This window comes from Pantherophis guttatus, chromosome 1 (assembly GCF_059756535.1).
Source record: "Pantherophis guttatus breed Tessera chromosome 1, ASM5975653v1, whole genome shotgun sequence".
NCBI classification, from domain to species: Eukaryota; Metazoa; Chordata; class Lepidosauria; order Squamata; family Colubridae; genus Pantherophis; species Pantherophis guttatus.
In genome coordinates this window covers 319,178,948-319,197,272 of record NC_142063.1, presented here as the reverse complement: position 1 = coordinate 319,197,272, position 18,325 = coordinate 319,178,948, and the positions used below count along the sequence as shown (strand labels likewise).

General features: G+C 39.8%; 1 protein-coding gene and 1 long non-coding RNA gene across 2 annotated transcripts; one reads left to right on the top strand and one right to left on the bottom strand.

Moving 5' to 3' along the window:
* Positions 1–7,339: 7,339 nt before the first annotated feature.
* Positions 7,340–9,147, bottom strand: LOC117667711 (uncharacterized). The gene is made up of 2 exons (XR_004592108.2): positions 9,051–9,147; positions 7,340–7,569 (listed from the first exon to the last, which is right to left on the bottom strand). It is a non-coding gene; the product is annotated as an uncharacterized LOC117667711 (long non-coding RNA).
* Positions 7,533–17,631, top strand: LOC117667710 (serine protease 55). Its single transcript, XM_034421303.3, has 4 exons — positions 7,533–9,869; positions 10,865–11,106; positions 14,078–14,220; positions 15,352–17,631. The coding sequence occupies exons 1-4, from the start codon at positions 9,565–9,567 to the stop codon at positions 15,658–15,660; spliced, it is 999 nt and encodes a 332-aa protein (XP_034277194.2). The 5' UTR covers positions 7,533–9,564; the 3' UTR covers positions 15,661–17,631.
* The last annotated feature ends 694 nt before the right edge of the window (positions 17,632–18,325 follow it).

The window sequence follows — 18,325 nt, the reverse complement described above, 5'->3', positions numbered from 1 at the left end:
TAGATCAAGATGGTAGATTTGTAGCAATTGAATTGTTTACAGCAAATGGTCAAATTCTTTTGATTGGAATTTATGCTCCCAACCAACAACAGGATTATTTTTACAAGATGTTACATACTAAAATATTGCAATGGGACTACAGATCTATTTTAATTATGGGAGATTGGAATGGAGTAATTGATTCTAAATTAGATAAAAAGAGCTTGGCAAAGTCTAGAATTAGATTACCACAGACCTTTTTTGATATGAAAGAAGATATGGAACTAAAAGATGTTTGGAGAATACATAATCCAAATGAATTGGATTACACTTTTTTTTCTGATAGACATAGATCCTTTTCTAGGATTGATTTTATCTTGTTGTCAAATGATCTACTTGTTAAGACAAAAAGAACAAAGATTTTTCCAAGAACTTTGACTGATCATAGTCCTGTATGGATAGAAATCGAGATGGATAAGGTTGAGAGACGTTCTTGGAGATTAAATGAGAACTTGTTTAGATATGAAAAAAATATAATAGAACTTAAAAAGCATTTGAAAGAATTTTTTGAAATAAATTTGAATAAAGGTACCCCAGTTGAAATTGTTTGGGATGCAAGTAAAGCTTATATGAGAGGGGTACTTATCTACATGAATTCTAAACATAGACTGTTCCGACAAAAGAAAAGATCTGAGTTGGAAATGGAAATAAAGAATAAAGAACAGTTACTTATTAAAAACCCAACAGATGAAAGAATACGAAGTGCTATAAAACTTTTGAAAGACCAATTCCAAATGCTTATGGCGGAACAAGTTGCAACAAGTTTACAATACGCGAAGCATAATACATTTTGCAATGCTAATAAACCGGGCAGATGGTTGGCCTACACATTGAGGAAAAAACAAAGTATGCGGACTATTGACAGTATCGATATTGGAGGGAAAGAAATTTTTCAACAAAAATTAATTAAAGAAGCTTTTGTGGATTATTATACTAAACTATATGCTAAAGAAGAGGTGCAGAATGGACTTATAGAAAAATATTTAAAGGATAAGAGAGTTACAAAAATTACTGATCAACAAAAGGAAAGAATGAATTATCTTATAACAGAGGAGGAGATAATAGCAGCAATTAAACAGCTAAAAACAGCTAAAGCTCCTGGCACGGATGGTTTGACTGCAGTGTATTACAAAACTTTACAAGCTGAAATGGTGGGACAACTTAGAGATTTATTTTGCAATATTCAACAAGGGGGTAAAATACCCCCATCCTGGACAACTGCTTATATATCTTTGATACCAAAGGAACAAGTTGGTCCTAAAAAACCAGAGAACTACAGACCAATATCTCTTTTGAACACAGACTATAAAATTTATGCGAAGGTATTAGCCAACAGGTTGATGCCAGTAATCCAAAAGGTGATTCATGAGGACCAAGCGGGATTTATTGAGGGCAGATACATGAAGGACAATGTAAGGCAAGTAATAGACTTATTGGAATATCTTGATAAGAATAAACAGATTTCTGCAGTGCTGGTCTTTTTGGATGCGGAGAAGGCCTTTGATAGAGTGGATTGGAATTTTCTACTAAAGACTTTAAAAAAGATGGGCTTTGGGGACCAATTTACACAGGCGATCTCAGCAATTTATCAAGAGCAAAAAGCACAGATTATTATTAATGGAAGTTTGACGACAGAGTTTAAAATTGAAAAAGGAACAAGACAGGGATGTCCGTTGTCCCCACTTTTATTTATTTTAACATTGGAAGTCTTGCTAAATACAATACGGGACTCAAAAATTTTGAAAGGCATAATGATAAGGCAAGAGGATTATAGAATAAAGGCATTTGCAGATGATCTGGTGGTTACCCTATCACAACCAATGGAATCAACAATCCTGATGAATGACATTATACAAGACTATGGTAGAGTTTCAGGTTTTAGACTGAATTCAAAAAAGACTAAAATGATAGTCAAAAATATGACACAAGATCGTAAACATGAGCTTGAAAGGAGGGCAGGTTTTGAAATTGTACCTAAGGTAAAATATCTTGGAGTTCAGGTTGCAGAATCAAACATGAAATTGTTTCAAAATAACTATGAGGTGTTGTGGCGAGAGGTTCAGAAAGACATGGAGACTTGGAAAAAGCTGCAACTGTCTTTACTTGGAAGAATAGCAGCAGTTAAGATGAACATTTTGCCAAGATTTCTGTTTTTGTTTCAAATGATTCCGGTGCTTAAAAGTGATAAACAACTGAAAGTTTGGCAAACTGGACTTAATAAGTTCGTCTGGAACGAGAAAAAGCCGAGAGTGAAATTGAAAATTATGCAAGATGTTCCAGAAAGAGGAGGCCTTAAACTTCCAAACCTACAGTTATATTATGATGCAGCAGCTTTAACTTTAACAAGTGATTGGTTTGGGGGTAAAAAGGCTGGAATATTGAATGCAGAAAGTTTTGATCTTGAATTTGGATGGCATGCTTACCTATTTTATGATGACAAAGTTGATAAAGTATTTAAAAGTCATATACTTAGAGACTCTTTGATGAGAGTTTGGAAGAAGCACCGACTCAAATGGGATTATAAAATACCGCTATGGCTGGATCTTGGTCATACCTTGTGGAATACAAATATAATGTCACTCGGGGGGGTTTTATACAAAGAGGTTCTTTTTACAGATGCGGGCAGATGGCAGCTGAAGACATTGCAGACACTGTTGGATGAAGGGATTAATTTAACCTGGTTACAATATAATCAATTACAATTGAGATGGAAAGAGGACCAAAAAACTGGTATTATGTTGCATGAGGAAGAATTGGTTAGACATATAAGAGAGAAAGGTCCAATGCATATTAAAAGGCTTTATAATGTTTTGCTAGAAAGGGATTCAGAAACGGAATTAGTTAAAGATTGCATGATTAAGTGGGCACAAAATTTTGAAGAACCAGTGATGTTGGAAACATGGGAAAAAATTTGGGTTCAGAATGTTAAATTTACACAGTCGCAGAATCTGAGGGAAAATTTTTATAAAATGTTTTATAGATGGCATTTAGATCCTAAAAAGTTGTCATGTATGTACCCTAATGTTCAGCCAAAATGTTGGAGATGTGAATGTTTGGATGCTACGTATTATCATGTTTGGTGGACCTGTAGGAAAGTTAAGGCTTTTTGGATAAAAATATGGTGGGTCATGCAGAATGTTTTGAAGAAAAAAATTCAATTTTCTCCACAATTGTTTTTATTGGGCATAGTTAAGGGTTTTACACGGGATGAAACAAAATTAATATTGTATATGATAACAGCAGCAAGATTGTTGATAGGTAAATATTGGAAGAATGAAGCTTTGCCTACTATCGAGGAATGGACTTCGAAGATGGCCAGTTTTGCAGAGATGGCGAAGATTTCAGCATATTTAAAAGATTGTTCACAAGAGACTTATGAATGGGAATGGAAAAGGTGGATAGAATATGTTCAGAACAAATACCAAATTAGAAAGTATCAAATAGCTTTTATTTGAAAACAATGTATTAGAAATATTTTAATATAAAGAGACAAAGAGGGAAAATTATGTAGGGGGAGGGATGGGTTCAGGTATATATATCAGTGTTATTAGTTATGAGTACATAATAGGGAAGTCTGGGGGGGGGAGGGTTAGGGAGGGTTAGGGAGGACGGGAAGTTTGGGGAGGGAGGTGGGGGGGTGAAAAAAGGGGTGAAAATGTAATTGTAAAACTTTTGCAATAAAAAAAAAAAAAAGAATGGCTGAGTAGCGCTTCAGCTCATCAGTGGGGAAAGACCCTCTATATAACATAGCCATTGACAAATGAGAATATCAGGTGCGTGAAAGATACCACTCTAGTGCTGGAGAGGGCAACCCCCAATCTGCATACAGCTACAATCCCCCATTTGCAAATTTCTCTAGGTAGATTTGGAATGACTTTTAAATTTTGATATTTAGGCAGGTTAATAGACAAACTCAGTACCATAGTCTTTCAGAGATATAAGGCCTCCCATCATTTTAAAAACCCCAACTCCTCCCAAAATTGGGGTAATTTTTTCTATTCTGGATAAGGTTAAAGGGTAAAATGAGTGACTTGAGCTACAGCTTCTTACTAACCTTTCCCTAAATAAAACAAACAAACAAACAATGGAGCCTGCCTGTTACCATTAATTATAAAATCAACAGATAAAAACAGATTCTGGTTTGCTTAAATTATAGCTGTGTTCTTTTATTGATAGTTGCCCTTATCTTGTGCCCTTCAGACAGAGTATCTGGCATTTCAACTCCATAATCAGCCACGTACAAACTTACAAACAGATACTTGTCTTCTTGCCTTCCTCCCACTCCCAAAAGGATCTGGGTGGCACTCTCTGTCCTCCTTCTATATATAACACTTGTAGAGAAGTGTAATAATTGCAGACCTGTGTAATAATCCCAGATAGTAAAAAGGTACTATCCTTTTTACTATCTGGTGCCTGCCTTCATTCCAGTAAGAGCTTGTTCCATAATAATTGCACTATGGCAGAAAAAACAGCATTTGCTTGCTACAATCTGCGGAGCAATGGGGTTCAAAGCCAGCAATGCCCAATCCATGTTGTCTGCTACTTTCATGGTGGATGCAAGTCTGGATAATGCCTAATTCTCAGGCAAAGGTGTCATATGATGGCTGCCAGTATCAGACACCATCAAAGAGACCAAGCTGCTTGTAGTGGTCTCTAGATGAGATCTTAAGTGGAATGAAGGACAAAATTAAAGCCTTGCACCAAAAGTTGATTCTGAGATTAAAAGAGACACGGATCATCTTCAAGCTGTGGGGCACTCATCCTCAGCCTGAATCTAGAGCAGGTGTGTCAAACTCAATTTCATTGAGGGCTGCATCAGGGTTGTGTTTGATCTCGGGGGGCTCGGGTGGGCATGGCCAGGGTGGGCATGGCCAGCTCGACATCACTTATGTTGGGGCGCCTGTGGTGGTCCGAGTGCTCTGCCTGCGAAAACAGGCTCCCAAGCTCCGTTTTTGCTGGCAGAGGCACCATGGGCCGGTCCTTCACTGTTTCCAGGGCGGCCCCTGAGCCAGATCTAAGCACCCCATAGGCCTTGAGTTTAACACTCCTGATCTAGAGGAAGCATGTCTCTGCTGCTGGATGGGCAGGTTTGATCTTTGTCCACCAGATTCATAGGTCTTTAAGATGGTATTACATGGTCACATCAAAGATTTCATCATTCCTTTGGACACACAAGGTGACAAAAATTAATCATATTTTCCTGAAAGCCATCAATTACCTTATACAAATAAAACATTGAGTAGATGCTTCTCGGCAAGATATTCTTTATTCATATTCTATATCTTTCATTGTACCAAGAAAATCAAGAGATGGTACATTATCCTGACTGGAGCAAGTGAACTGTGACAAAAGACATTGCGAGTTCTGAAGGGAGACTCTGAGATCCATCATAGAATGCCTTTATAAAAGTGATACTGATGCCTCACTGAACTTACAGGACACCTGCCTACACATTCATATTTACTCATCCCACTGATAGTTCCTGAGGTTTGAATGCCAAAGTATTTGTTAGCAATTGAAAGCTATCCAGCTTGTGCTCAGCTCCTAGAATGTTTATAGAGGTGACTGTAATTGTGGTAGCTATTTCAGATCCCCCAGGAATATGTCTGTACTCTGCCTATGATTTGTTTTCCTGATTTTTGTTTATCAAAGAAGGAAAAAAATGACATCAGTGTGTCAAGGATTGTTTCCTTATCAGTGAAGAAATGGGCATCCTTCAACTAGCACATAGCCAACAGCTCCTTGGTACCATTCTCACCCCTAATAGAATATCTTCTTAATAAGATGGGATTTTGAACCAAGTTTTATCCTTGGCTTCTGGTTCACAGCAATCCAGGAAGTCTACTTGAATTGTAAAAGGAAACAAATTATCAATAATGGTTTCCTGATCAGTTTAACTACTTCCATTATGTGGAACAGGCAAATAGGAGTGATATTAGGGTAACTCAAAGCACTTTCTGTGAAATAAACTATTATTTTCTGCTTCTTATATTTTAGTGATAATTGCTTATCCCACCAATAGAACTTATGCCATATCCAGACTGGATCTACAATTCAATTTTTTATTGATTTTTCTGGTGGTAACTTTATTTAACTTATACCAATGAATGCATGTTTTATACACTTTTCAAGAATATGGGCCATCACCCACAAAGTGGATGGGTGGGCATGGAGGACATTTTCAGAAAATAGACATTTAAAAAACTTAACCGAACACATTGTGATCAACTTGTTACTTTAATCAGTTCACTGAACTAGCAAGATAAAGTCACTAAGTCCTTCTGAGGTGAGATTATTTTGTAGGTATTCCATCTTTAATAATGAGACCTGAGAGAAAATGTGTGGAAAAACGGAGCCTATTAACTTTTTATTGCTAGTTGGCAATAAAGTTGGCATTATTTCTCTAAATAAAGAGCAACTGTAAGTGTATATTTTGGCCTAGGTTTAGAGACCTTCTCTTCAAAGGAGTAACATATTGGCAAAAGTTTCGTTCGCGCATGTGTGTGTGTGTGTGTGTGTGTATGTGTGTGTGTGTGCAACTTCGTTAGTATCTGAATAATTAAGTAAGAGATGCAAGAGAATGGCAAAATGTCAGTATCCATTTCATGCCATTTTGCTTCATGTATGTCAAAGGGATGGGTGGCTTGCTTGTTAACTCAACTGTGGCAAATAGCAATAATTTGCAGGTTCATTCAGAAAACAGTTTGTGGAGAGAAGGTCAAACCTTTTCCTTCATATCAAGAGCTTCCAATCTATATTTTACCCTATAATTGCTATTTTCTTTTTAAAAAACATACAAACCCAGGCTTTTTTTCCCCTAGTGTGAGCCTTTCTTCCTCATTATTGGCATTTATGCATACAATATAATTTGTAGCCAGAATATACCTGGCTGTAATATATAAATCACAATATATCTGTGTATACCTATCTCTTTTCAATGAGAGTTATAGACTCAGCCTTTCTCACTCAGATTTTTCCTTTGGGCATCCCAATTGCTTTCAAGAAAATGCCACCCTTTGTAATAGTGGTGTAGATTTCTTTCACACTTTCTTCTTTGACATCACTCTGGTGCTAGCTGGGTTTCTCTACACTGTCAAAGGGCATTCCGGTGTATTTGTTTAGAAGTGCTTTTTCTTGAGATAACCAAATCTCAAGATTTGGCATAACCAAATCTCCCACTCTCTCTCTCTCTCCTTCTCTCCCTCTCTTTCCCTCCCTCCCTCCCTCTCAGATATATGAGAAGTAATTGTATTATCTAAGGTTCAGTAGAGCAGGTTAATAACATAAATAGCATGTGGGATTAAATCAAAGGCCTCTTTAATCCAAAATTCTTCTTCCCATATTGGCCAACCAGATATCATTGGGAAGACTGCCAGCAGGATATGAGAGCAGTTTGAGAGTACTGAGAAAAATATCCCTGTGATCTAGTAGCCATTGATAGCTTTATCCTCCAGGAATTTGGTTTGCCCTTGGAGATTGGTGTGGATAGATGGCTGTCAATTCTGCCAACACTTGCTTAATTAATGGAACCTGGAAATGAGCCAAGCAATTTTTACATAACACTCTTCAGCATTTATTCTTCATAGCAGAGCTCATAAGCATGCACACACCCCAATTAATTAGGGACCTGGGAGTAGTGAAGCAAGTAAAAATGCAACTAGAGCAGCAGTGGAAAAAGCTTGAGTTTCATTGAGGACAAATGAGATATCATATTTGGGGGTGATGATTGGCAACAAAAACAGTCCTAATTATATGCCACTGTTGCATCTCTGCAATATCATTGAGAGAGCTATGCTTTTGAGTGAAAGGAGGATAAATTGCCTATCAAACAAGACTGGGGGATATCTCAAAGATGCCCATGACTTGTGTGCAAAGTATATTACGTGGATAAAGATCAGTATGTGATAATCTGTTGGTAAACAGACCATAGTGTTCAGAAATTTAAGATTAGAACAGGAATTACAAATGCCCAGTATGTAAATGTAAATGTCAGGAATGATTTAAAATGGGTCTCTTTAACTTTTAGCTTTTCTATGACAGAAATGTATAGTATATTATGTTTTAAGTTCCTATCAATTTTTTTGAATCAGTTTTGAAATCTCACATTTTTATTTTTTCAAAACTTTTTTAGGCACAAGTTCCCACAAACAGTAAAGCCAAATTTCCTACATAAATCCCAGGGGATAATTTTAATGCATATCATGGAACAGAGTGTATTCACTCTGTTCAATGGTTTTATTACAGCCACTAATGAGATTATCTCCTAGTTTATTTTATATCACTGGCCTTTTTGGCTTTGTTGGCATTTCTTTGCAGGATTTGTTCTTGAACTGCTATGATCGTTCCTGCAGTTTCTTTTTTAATATATTCCAGATTTCAACCAGAGTCATATTGTACTAGCACTATTTCTGGATATGTATAATCTGTGAATGTCACTTCTTTGGTAAATAGCATGATGTACAGTAATTAGTTTTCCTGTTTTCCTACCCAGTTTGTTCAATCCAGGTTGGGGACAGTCAATTATCCCTGCTGTTTAGCTAATTACATGGACTGACCGAGTATTTCTTGCTTTACTAATGTTTCCATAATGTAATTCAAAACATTTTTTACTCATTTGACATAATTTGAACTCATTATCTTTTTAACTAAATCAAAGACTTCTATTAATCCTAAATTCAATTATTATTTCATTTTTTGAAAAGTTTTATATAGAAATCCACCAATCATTGTTGCCAAATTATAATCATATGACCTAATATAAGTGAAATCAAAATTAATTTTTCTATTGATTCTGCCCACTTGTTTCTCCTAGAGTAGGGCTGTCAATCTCGCAGGCCGTGGACTGGATGCATCACCCGCTGGCCACGCCCACACCCAGTTTAGCGAAGTGGGGAAAAAGCCATGATACGTCACGTAATTCTGCCATGGCGCCACGAGTTTGACACCCCTGTCTTCGAGCCTCTACTTTTTGGAATGTAACCCATAGAACTCATGTTAAAGATCAAAGATACCTCTCAGTCTTTTCTTGGGTGCCTGCCACATTTGATCCTCTCACCATTCAAAAAACCAACCAACCCCCAGTTCCTTTCAAATTTGAGAACCAGAAACTTGGACACATATTCAGCCCCTTGTTGTTGGACTTGCAAATACCAGGCAAACCCCAGGATTCCATTATGATATCATCACAGGTGATTTAGGTAGTGCATGAGGTCACATGGGGCAGAGGAAATGTGGGTCATGCCTCTTCTAGGCAAATATATTTCTTCTGAGCTAACACGGTGATATTTGTAGGAAGTTCTTTGTTCAGCATTCAATTTAAACGTGGAGGACCCCTTTAAAAAGAGAGCAAGATGCAGCTGCTTGTACTTCTGTTTCTGGTCTCCTCAATGACTGTCTCTTATACAAGTAGGTGGAATCCCTTTTTAATGTGTTTATTCCATATATCCCAGAAGAAAAACCATAATTTTGGAGCTGTCCACGTCATACTGTATTATCACAGAGGACTGGCTAAGACATACAGTTCCAATGAGCTTACACTTAACTTTCTCACATTTGGGAAATGGGCACAAATTTAGAGGAATGAATTCCACTTTTTTAAAAACAGAATTAAGAATATTGCCTGCCGTACCGATTTCTTCATGTGGCCTGAGTTCCAAATTCAGAGCCACTTCCTGGACAGTACCAAGAATCAAAGAAGGAACCACAGCAAGGACATCTGAAGCCCTACCCTGGCAGGTCAGCATTCGGACCAAAGACAAGGTTATTTGCAGAGGAGCAATTCTGAGCAGCTGGTGGATCCTGTCTGCAGCTCACTGCTTCAAGGAGGACCTGTGAGTATTGCAGAGAAGATGTAAGAAAGATGTCAATACATTTGAGGGAAGTGCAAACATATTCAGGAAAATAAGGAGTAGTCACACAGACTCAACAATTGAGTGAGAACTGAAGCAGGCTAAATAGATGTGGATGCCAACTGACTGCAGAGTCAGAACTAGCAAAATGAATTAGGAATAGAGCTTTGAGCAGGAACACCCACATGGTAAATAATTTAAAAAAACAACAACACTTATTCATATTATCACCATCAGTCCTCTACAGCAGGCTCAAATTATCCTGCCTGCTCTACTTTGTTGCTTGAAGCAATTTAGGTTGACCTCTTTTTCTCTGTTCAAGGTCCCAAGTACACCAATCTATGGCCAGTGATGGCTAACCTTTTTGCCATCGCGTTCCAAAAGCGGGGGGAGTGCGGGGAGTCGCTCGTGCACGTGCCCATACCCATAATTCAATGCACACACACACACACCTGTGTTGCCCCCGCTTTTGGCACGTGATGGCATGGTAGACCTGTTTTTCGCCCTCCCCAGGCTCCAGAGGCTTTCTAGGAGCCTGGGGAGGGCAAAAATGGCCTTCCTCACCCTCCTGGAGGCCCTCTGGAGGCTGGAAACAGCTCATTTTCCAACTTCCGGTGGGCCCGGAAGGCCCAAAAATCAGCTGGCTGGCGTGTGCATGCGTGCTGGACCTAAGCTAGGGCAATGCTTGTGTGCCCACAGATATGGCTTCACAGGTGGCACACGTGCCATAGGTTCGCCATCACGGCATAGGCCATTCCAAGGTGGGAATTCAAGGGATTTTGAAAAAAGGGTTGGGAACTTGTAGCTGATGTATAGGTTCAAAACAACAGATATACTCACCCTTTATAATATTTTGCATTAAATATACCATTGGCCCAACTGAACAGTATGTCTTGTGGTATTTTTTGATTCATCAGGCCAGCTCTTAGGGTCTGAATACATTTCAGTAATGTATTGCCTCCATCTTTGTTCCCAAGTTCTTTAGATCTCCCCATAGTGGTCATCTTGCATGGGAAACCTTCGGAGAAAAAGAAGTTGGACATGGTGATCATCCATGAAGACTTCAACAGTACCAGTCTGAGAAACAACATTGCTTTGATCTTATTGGATTCTCCCATCAACTTCAGTGAAAAAATGACACCAATTTGCTTGCCCTTGTTGCAGGACCTCAGCATATGGCAAGACTGCTGGGTTGCCACATGGAAGACTATAATGGCTGGTACTGCATTTTCTAATCCAGGCCTGAGCCAAATGGTTTTCCCCTAAATTTATCAGTTTGTTTACAATCTCAATTTAGGGAGGAATTTGAGAAATGGAGACGGGGTGATATTTTTAAGTTTTTGCTACTGATGACCTCACTTCTCCCACTGCACTGTGCTTTGGGGGAAAAGTTTTCCGTTCTTTTTTTTTTCTTTTTTTGTCCTTTCCAATAAGAAAAACTTTCTAATTCTGCCTTCCATTTTTTCATGGCCAAAAACCATGAAATTTGAAACCAAATCAAAGGAAGGGCAAGAAGAATTGCATCCTACTTCTTACTCTAATGTGGCTTGAAAACAAGTTAGTTAGCCTTGAGTCAACTTTTTGAGGAAGAGGGGTAAAAAGAGTCTTTACAAAAAAATACAGTCCGTAGTAGCAGGAAGATGAATGAGCAGCTTCAAAAGGAAAAATCAAGAGCGGAAATGGAATGTTTTCATGAACAGTGGCCCTTCCCTGAATGAATTCAATCTAGAAATAGAATCTTGAAAATCTCTCCCCTTCCCCCCCAATGCCTTTAAACATTGGTTATTGCTATTGCTACTGTGAGGGTTAACAATAGACGTTGGTGGCAGTAGTGGGTTCCACTTACCATTGCTACCAGTTTGGAACTGTGAGCGTGCGCATGCACTCGCTCACTTTGCTCATGCACGGCACTTCTGCACATGCACAGAGCGTCCATGATGACATCCAGGCAGGTGGGCGGAGCATCCTGCCACCGCCACTACCGGTTCACTCGAACCGGGACGAACCAGTAGAAACCCACCACTAGTTGGTGGGCTCTCTGGTTCCAGGGAAAGGGAAAGGAGTAAAGTAGCAGCAAACTTCTCTTCTCTTTCCCAACTTAGGTTGCAGACAAGTTTAAAGGGAAGAGTTCCCTAATACCACTCCCTCAATCAGCTATTAATTAGGGCAGGCCATTTTTGTAGCTGTGTGCGTGTGTGTGTGTATGTGTGTGTGTGTGTATGTGTGTAAGTACAGCACATAAGGGTATGCATATATATTTATGTACAGTACAAATGATTAGGCACCTTGTCAAATTGTATGTTTCTATGATTTATTTGAAAGGGATGTGGTGGCTCAGTGGCTAAGATGCTGAGCTTGTCAATCAAAAGGTCGGCAGTTCAGCAGTTCAAATCCCTAGTGCCGCGTAACGGGGTGAGCGCCCGTTACTTGTCCCAGCTTCTGCTAACCTAGCAGTTCGAAAGCATGTACAAAATGCAAGTGGAAAAATAGGGACCACCTTTGGTGGGAAGGTAACAGCATTCTGTGCGCCTTTGGCATTTAGTCATGCTGGCCACATGACCATGGAGACAACTTTGGACAGCGGTGGCTGTTCGGCTTTGTAACGGAAATGAGCACTGCCCCCTAGAGTCAGGAACAACTAGCACATATGTGCGAGGGGAACCTTTACCTTTATGATTTATTTATTTAGCCTATAGCATAGAGCTCATGGACAACAGTCAATATATATATAGAAAGATCACATAATACTATGGTGAGCTACAAATATTCTCCTTTATTGATACTATGGTATGATGGAAATATGTAGGGTTTTGTAAGGTTTGAGGAATTCAAAAAATTATATATACATTATCGGTTACATATTAAAATGCACTGATTAATAAGAATAGAATAAATGTGGGGCAGAGAACCCTCCCCTGAATGTGACTGTTGTGGGGCTCCTCATCAGACACTGGCCCACATAGGGACTTTCTCCAACAAACAAATACTGCACTTAATTGGATAAATGGCCTAGATATTATTATATATGTTTCTATGAATCTCTAAATGAATAGAAGCTAATATAATCTCTATGTCATGCAAAGTACCGTAATGATGCTTTGCTATCAATTTGGATGGATATATATTATTTATTGGCAATTGTTTATAGATTCAGAATAAGAAAACTCTGTATGTGGCAGGTGCAGCATGAACCCTTCCTTTGGCAAAAAAAAATAGGTTTTCCTGGAGCCAGCTAAGAATCTTCCTTGCTTAGTTTTGGAAAGTTTCCCATCCTTCTGCACCAAACTCTTTCATTTTAGAAATATTGTAAGGGAATTTTTATAAAGTCTCTAATCTGGGGGTTGTGGAGGCCTTTTCAAAACTTTTACCTTTGTTCCTGTAAGTATTTCATAATTAATTTGGAGGTGTGTTTTGGATTGTTATCTTACTGAAAGAGCTGTTCATTTTTCGGTTTTGGTTCTTCACTGACTGTGGGACATCAGTTTGAAGATGAAAGGAAAATCTAGGCTAATCTATCTCTACTTTGAAAACTGGTATAAGATACAGTTATATACATGTATATGTATTTATACTTTCAACTGGCCCAAGAGTGAGCTGAATTTTAAGGGGTTTTCAAGGATTTTTACAGATGACTATCCAATCTAACTCATTACAGATGAGTTAATCTAATCTAGCCCGTTAATGTATTTTTTTTCTAGAACAGTATTTGTCAACCTTGGCAACTTTGATGTGTGAGCTCAACTCCCAGAATTCCCCAGCTAGCAACTAGCAAGCTGGCTAGGGAATTTTGGGAGTTGGTCCATGTATCTTAAGGTTGAGAAACCCTGCCCTAGAAAATGGAAATTCTCTTTGACTGGTTGAATCAGCAGCACAGTCTTATGGATCTGCAAGGATGATATAAAAGGGGATTAGAGCAACAACATGCTGCCCACCCACTTCAAGCTGTGCATTCTTCCTTCCCTTCCTTCCTTAATACATGAGACCAGGATCCCTTTCTATCACATGAGAGCAAAGCTGGCATCTCTGACATAATTCCATGAAATTGGCAGGGCTGCTCCTTGTTTATGGTGACAGGACAGTTATGTTTCTTAATATATTCTGTCCTGTGAAACGCTGCGTGGCTGATTTCTACCCATTATTGGTTGATTCTAAACTGTTACTTGGCCTTCACCCTTTCCTTTTGCCTGCAGATAATGCTGAGAAATTAACCCACATATTAATGAAGGTAGAAGTAACTCTAATTGACAGAGACGTATGTTCCAAGGAGATCGAAGGGTTAATCGGGAATGTCTTCTGTGCTGTTTCTAAGGAAAACATGGAGGAGAACTGCGAGGTACATTTAATCTCATCTTGAGCTATTAGAAGACCCCAATATATTTTGCACAAAGACTCGTGCCCATTTTTTGTTATTCAACTTCCAAACACCTAGGGAAGATATTTTAGGAAAGTATCAAGCTAAAACTGTTCCTTCGTGCAGGGGTCAGCAACCCGCGGCTCTGGAGCCGCATGTGGCTCTTTCATCCCTCTGCTGCGGTTCCCTGTTGCTGGTCAGCTCCACAATTGATAGGGCTTTTGGTTAGGACAGGCAGAGCAAAAAGGACACCATGCTAGGGGGAGACTCTATGGTGGGGGAACCAGACTTCCGGTCAGCAGAGGAAAAAGGATGCCTCACTAGGAGGAGACTATGAGGGGGGAACCGGACTTCCAGTTGGCTCCAGAATTGAATGGAGGCTTCTGGTTAGGACCTTTGTGGCTCTTTGAGTGTTTAAGTTTGCCAATCCCTGCCTTAGTGCATAGGGATATATTAAATTCAAGCCCACAATATTGGAGACCAGATATTCAGAAAAGGAGAAAAGACACATCGTTATTTTCTTTGCTTGTGTTTCTTCTGCTTTTCCCATCCCTTCTTTTCTCTTTCTTCTTTGATATCTTTGTGATCCTTTGATTTGTTTGTTAGCCCTTTAAATAACAAAAACAGGAGCAAGGGCTTTGCTGCAACAGACAGATCTTGTGTATTTTGTGTGGGAGAGGAAGAATTCAGAAGTTTCAGGAGATTGTTATTATTATCTGATTGTTGTTTAATAGAAATACGCAGCTGACAGTTAAAGAAAATTTTGAAGGCAAGGGGAGGGCAGTGGTTGGAGGATTAAGCTATGTTTTAAATCATTTTTATTATGCTTTTGGTGTTTACAATCCAAAATCCAAGTCAGGAGAAATAAGACATGGAAATTAAAATGGAGACTAGAATATGTAGGGAGAGAATGTACTTTTGATTTAGGTAAAGTTTCGTTACAATTTTGACAGATTGGTATAAAAAAGGAGAAAGCTGATCTTTGCCTGTTGTGGCAACAATCAATATAACAAAGACACATTCGATTGTCCATGATTAACATATTATTTTGAACCCTTCAAAGCCTTTTACATAGGAATTTGGGCTATTTCAGCTGCACTTTCATTTCACCAGGTGGAGAGTGGGAGTCCCCTCTTCTGTGATTCTGGAAGCAACATGAAATGGTTTGTGGTTGGCATAGCAAGCTGGGGAGGTAACTGTGACCCAGAGGCAAGCCCCATGGTCTACACTGCAGTCTTCAGCTACCTTGACTGGATACAAAAGGCCACCGCACAAGAAGGAAAGCCCTTTATTCCTGAAGGAGCAGATGACATTGGACCTTACAGTCAAGTCTTTATCCCAGATTCTGCTTCCGGTTCTCCCCTCCTTTCAATGACCTGCGCAATTGCTCCAGTTTTGCTACTGATGGACCCAGTTTACTGAACTGAACAACTCCTTTTTATTGTAAAATTCTGATATTGTATATTGATCTGCCCCCAATCCAGCACCATCCTAATTTCTGTTCTGCCAGAAGGATGATCGGAGCCTGTTTATCTGATATTTTTGGAAAGCAAATATTGGAAAAGGTTGCTGGAAGCAGCTATAACTCTCAGCAGAGGCTCCTCAGACTATTATACATGTATAATAAATAGTTTTTTAAAAAAGAATTAAAGCTTTTTGTACTGAAGTAAGAACACTTCCTGCACAATTCCAAGCACTATCTTTAATTAGCTATTAAAAGGGACCCGTGTGTGTATTTTGTGCAAGATAGGGAGACATCCTGTGGCCACACTGGATATTGCAAGACACTAAAGATCTCAAGGAATATTTACCGGTACCTGTATAAAAAATGTTTGCGGTGACAATTTAGGGTGATCCTACATCTGCTTTTCCTTCTGGGAAGCCTTCCAGAATTTATTATGCTTGGTCTTCTTTCATAATAGCACTGTCATGATTGGTAATTTAGACTCAAGACTCAATTTTGATCTGTTGGTATTGTAGCATCATAGATATGGCCCCAAGATATTTGGCTATTATAAATGTTGATCATTGTATGAAATTGTACTTTGGGAAGAGTTCTGGGCTGAAAAAGCTGCCCTGCAACGACTGTCGATTTCCGAGGAGGGTGAGGGTGATATGGATTCCTAGTCCCAAGATATTGCAGTCTCCATTAAAATCTGCCTTAAGTCAAAAGGAAAGTCAGTTTCCTTAAATGACTCTCTGCAGGTAGAACCAATAGCCAGGCTTATGCAAAAGCCTGTTATCCCAGGGACTGCCTGCAGGTAGTTGTTAGGCCTCCGGAAAACACTTTCAAATGAGACTCCCTCCCACTACCTCCCACAACTCCCGCTGTGTTTGTTGCTGATTGGATTTGTACGGAAGAGATATTTGCAGCCCTGTTACAAACTATAGGAATGTTGGTTTTTAGCTTAGGACAGATTTTCCCCCAATCTTGGCAGCTTGAAGATATATAGACTTCAACTCCCATAATTACGAAGCCAGCTTTATTTATTTATAACATTTATTGGCCGCCCATTCACCATAGGGTAACTCTGGGTGGTTCACAGTCATAAAAATCTAATCTAATCATATAAATCAAAACAGAAATAAATAAAAGCTAAACATTAAAATCTAAGGATAGGTGGGGAGGGCGGGGATGGAGTAGTAGGGAAGTGGGATCTGTTGTTACTCAATCAACCACCTCCAGTGTGCTGTTCCCCCATTGGGACCCCAAGCCAACTGGCAGAGTCATGTCTTCAGGCCCTTACAAAAGGTGGCACAAGTGAGGCAGGCTAATTCCAGTGGGGTGAGACAGTAACCTGGACCCATGCCATAAAGGGCTTTAAAGGTGATCACCAACACCTTGAATTACATCTGGACGTAGGCCAGCAACCAATGCAGCTCACAGAGCAGTGGTATTACAGGGGCCATTGTTGTCCCCCCCCCCAAACTGCTTGCACTGCTGCACTCTGCACCAGCTGTAGCTTCTGAATGCTCTTCTAGCGCATTATAATAGTCCAACTGTGAGATGACTAGAGACTGAATGACCGGGTACAGGGAATCCTGATCCAGGAATGGCCATGACTGGTGCACCACACAAAATTGTGCAAAGGCTCTCCTAGCCACAACTGCCACCTGCTCCTCAAACAGGAGTCACGAGTCCAGGAGAACCCCTAAGTTGTGAACCGGTTCTTTCTGGGGCAGTGTCATCTCATCCAGAGTCAAAGATGACAAAGTCCCAGATCCTGGAACCCCATGTACCCAAAGCCATTCGGTCTTACCAGGGTTCAGTTCAAGCCTGCTGTCCCCCATCCAGGCCTCCATACCTCCAGGTACCATGAGAGGGCAGCATCACTTGGGTCACCACCAGTGGTGGGTTTCAAAATTTTTTACTACCGGTTCTGTGGGAGTGGCGTGGTGGGTAAGGTTTGGGTGGGCGTGGCAGGGGAAAAATACTGTAAAATCTCCATTCCCACCCAACTCCAGGGGAAGGATACTGCAAAATCCCCATTTCCTCCCGATCAGCTGGGACTCGGGAGGCAGAAAATAGATGGGGGCGGGGCCAGTCAGAATTTTTATTACCGGTTCTCCGAACTACTCAAAATTTCCGCTACCGATTCTCCAGAACTGGTCAGAACCTGCTGAAACCCACCTGTGGTCACCACCAAGAATGGAAAATATAGAGTTTGGTGTCATCAGCATACTGTGCATACTTCAACCCATGGTGACGGATGATCTTGCCCAACATATAAATGTTGAAAAGGAGTAGGGAAAATACCATGCCGTGGTTGAGAAACGATGCTTTAGGGGGATAGAGACAACTCTCCCATCAGTCCAATGGCAGTTGTTTATTTAAAAGTCTGGAGAAAACAGAGGACATATACTCACATAGCTGGAGGACACAGGGTTGAAAAGAATGGTCCAAAGAGCTTGTTCTCTGAATATTATTTTGTGTGTCTGATAGTTTTTAGATGTGACAGCTTGTCATCTCAGCTGTAAGAGTGCCTTGATTTCCTGTATGTCAAGTTTTTCTCCATAGGCCCTTTACCTGACTCTCTAGCTGATAATGCAATTATTAATCTTCTATTGAGTGATACTTTCCTATTTA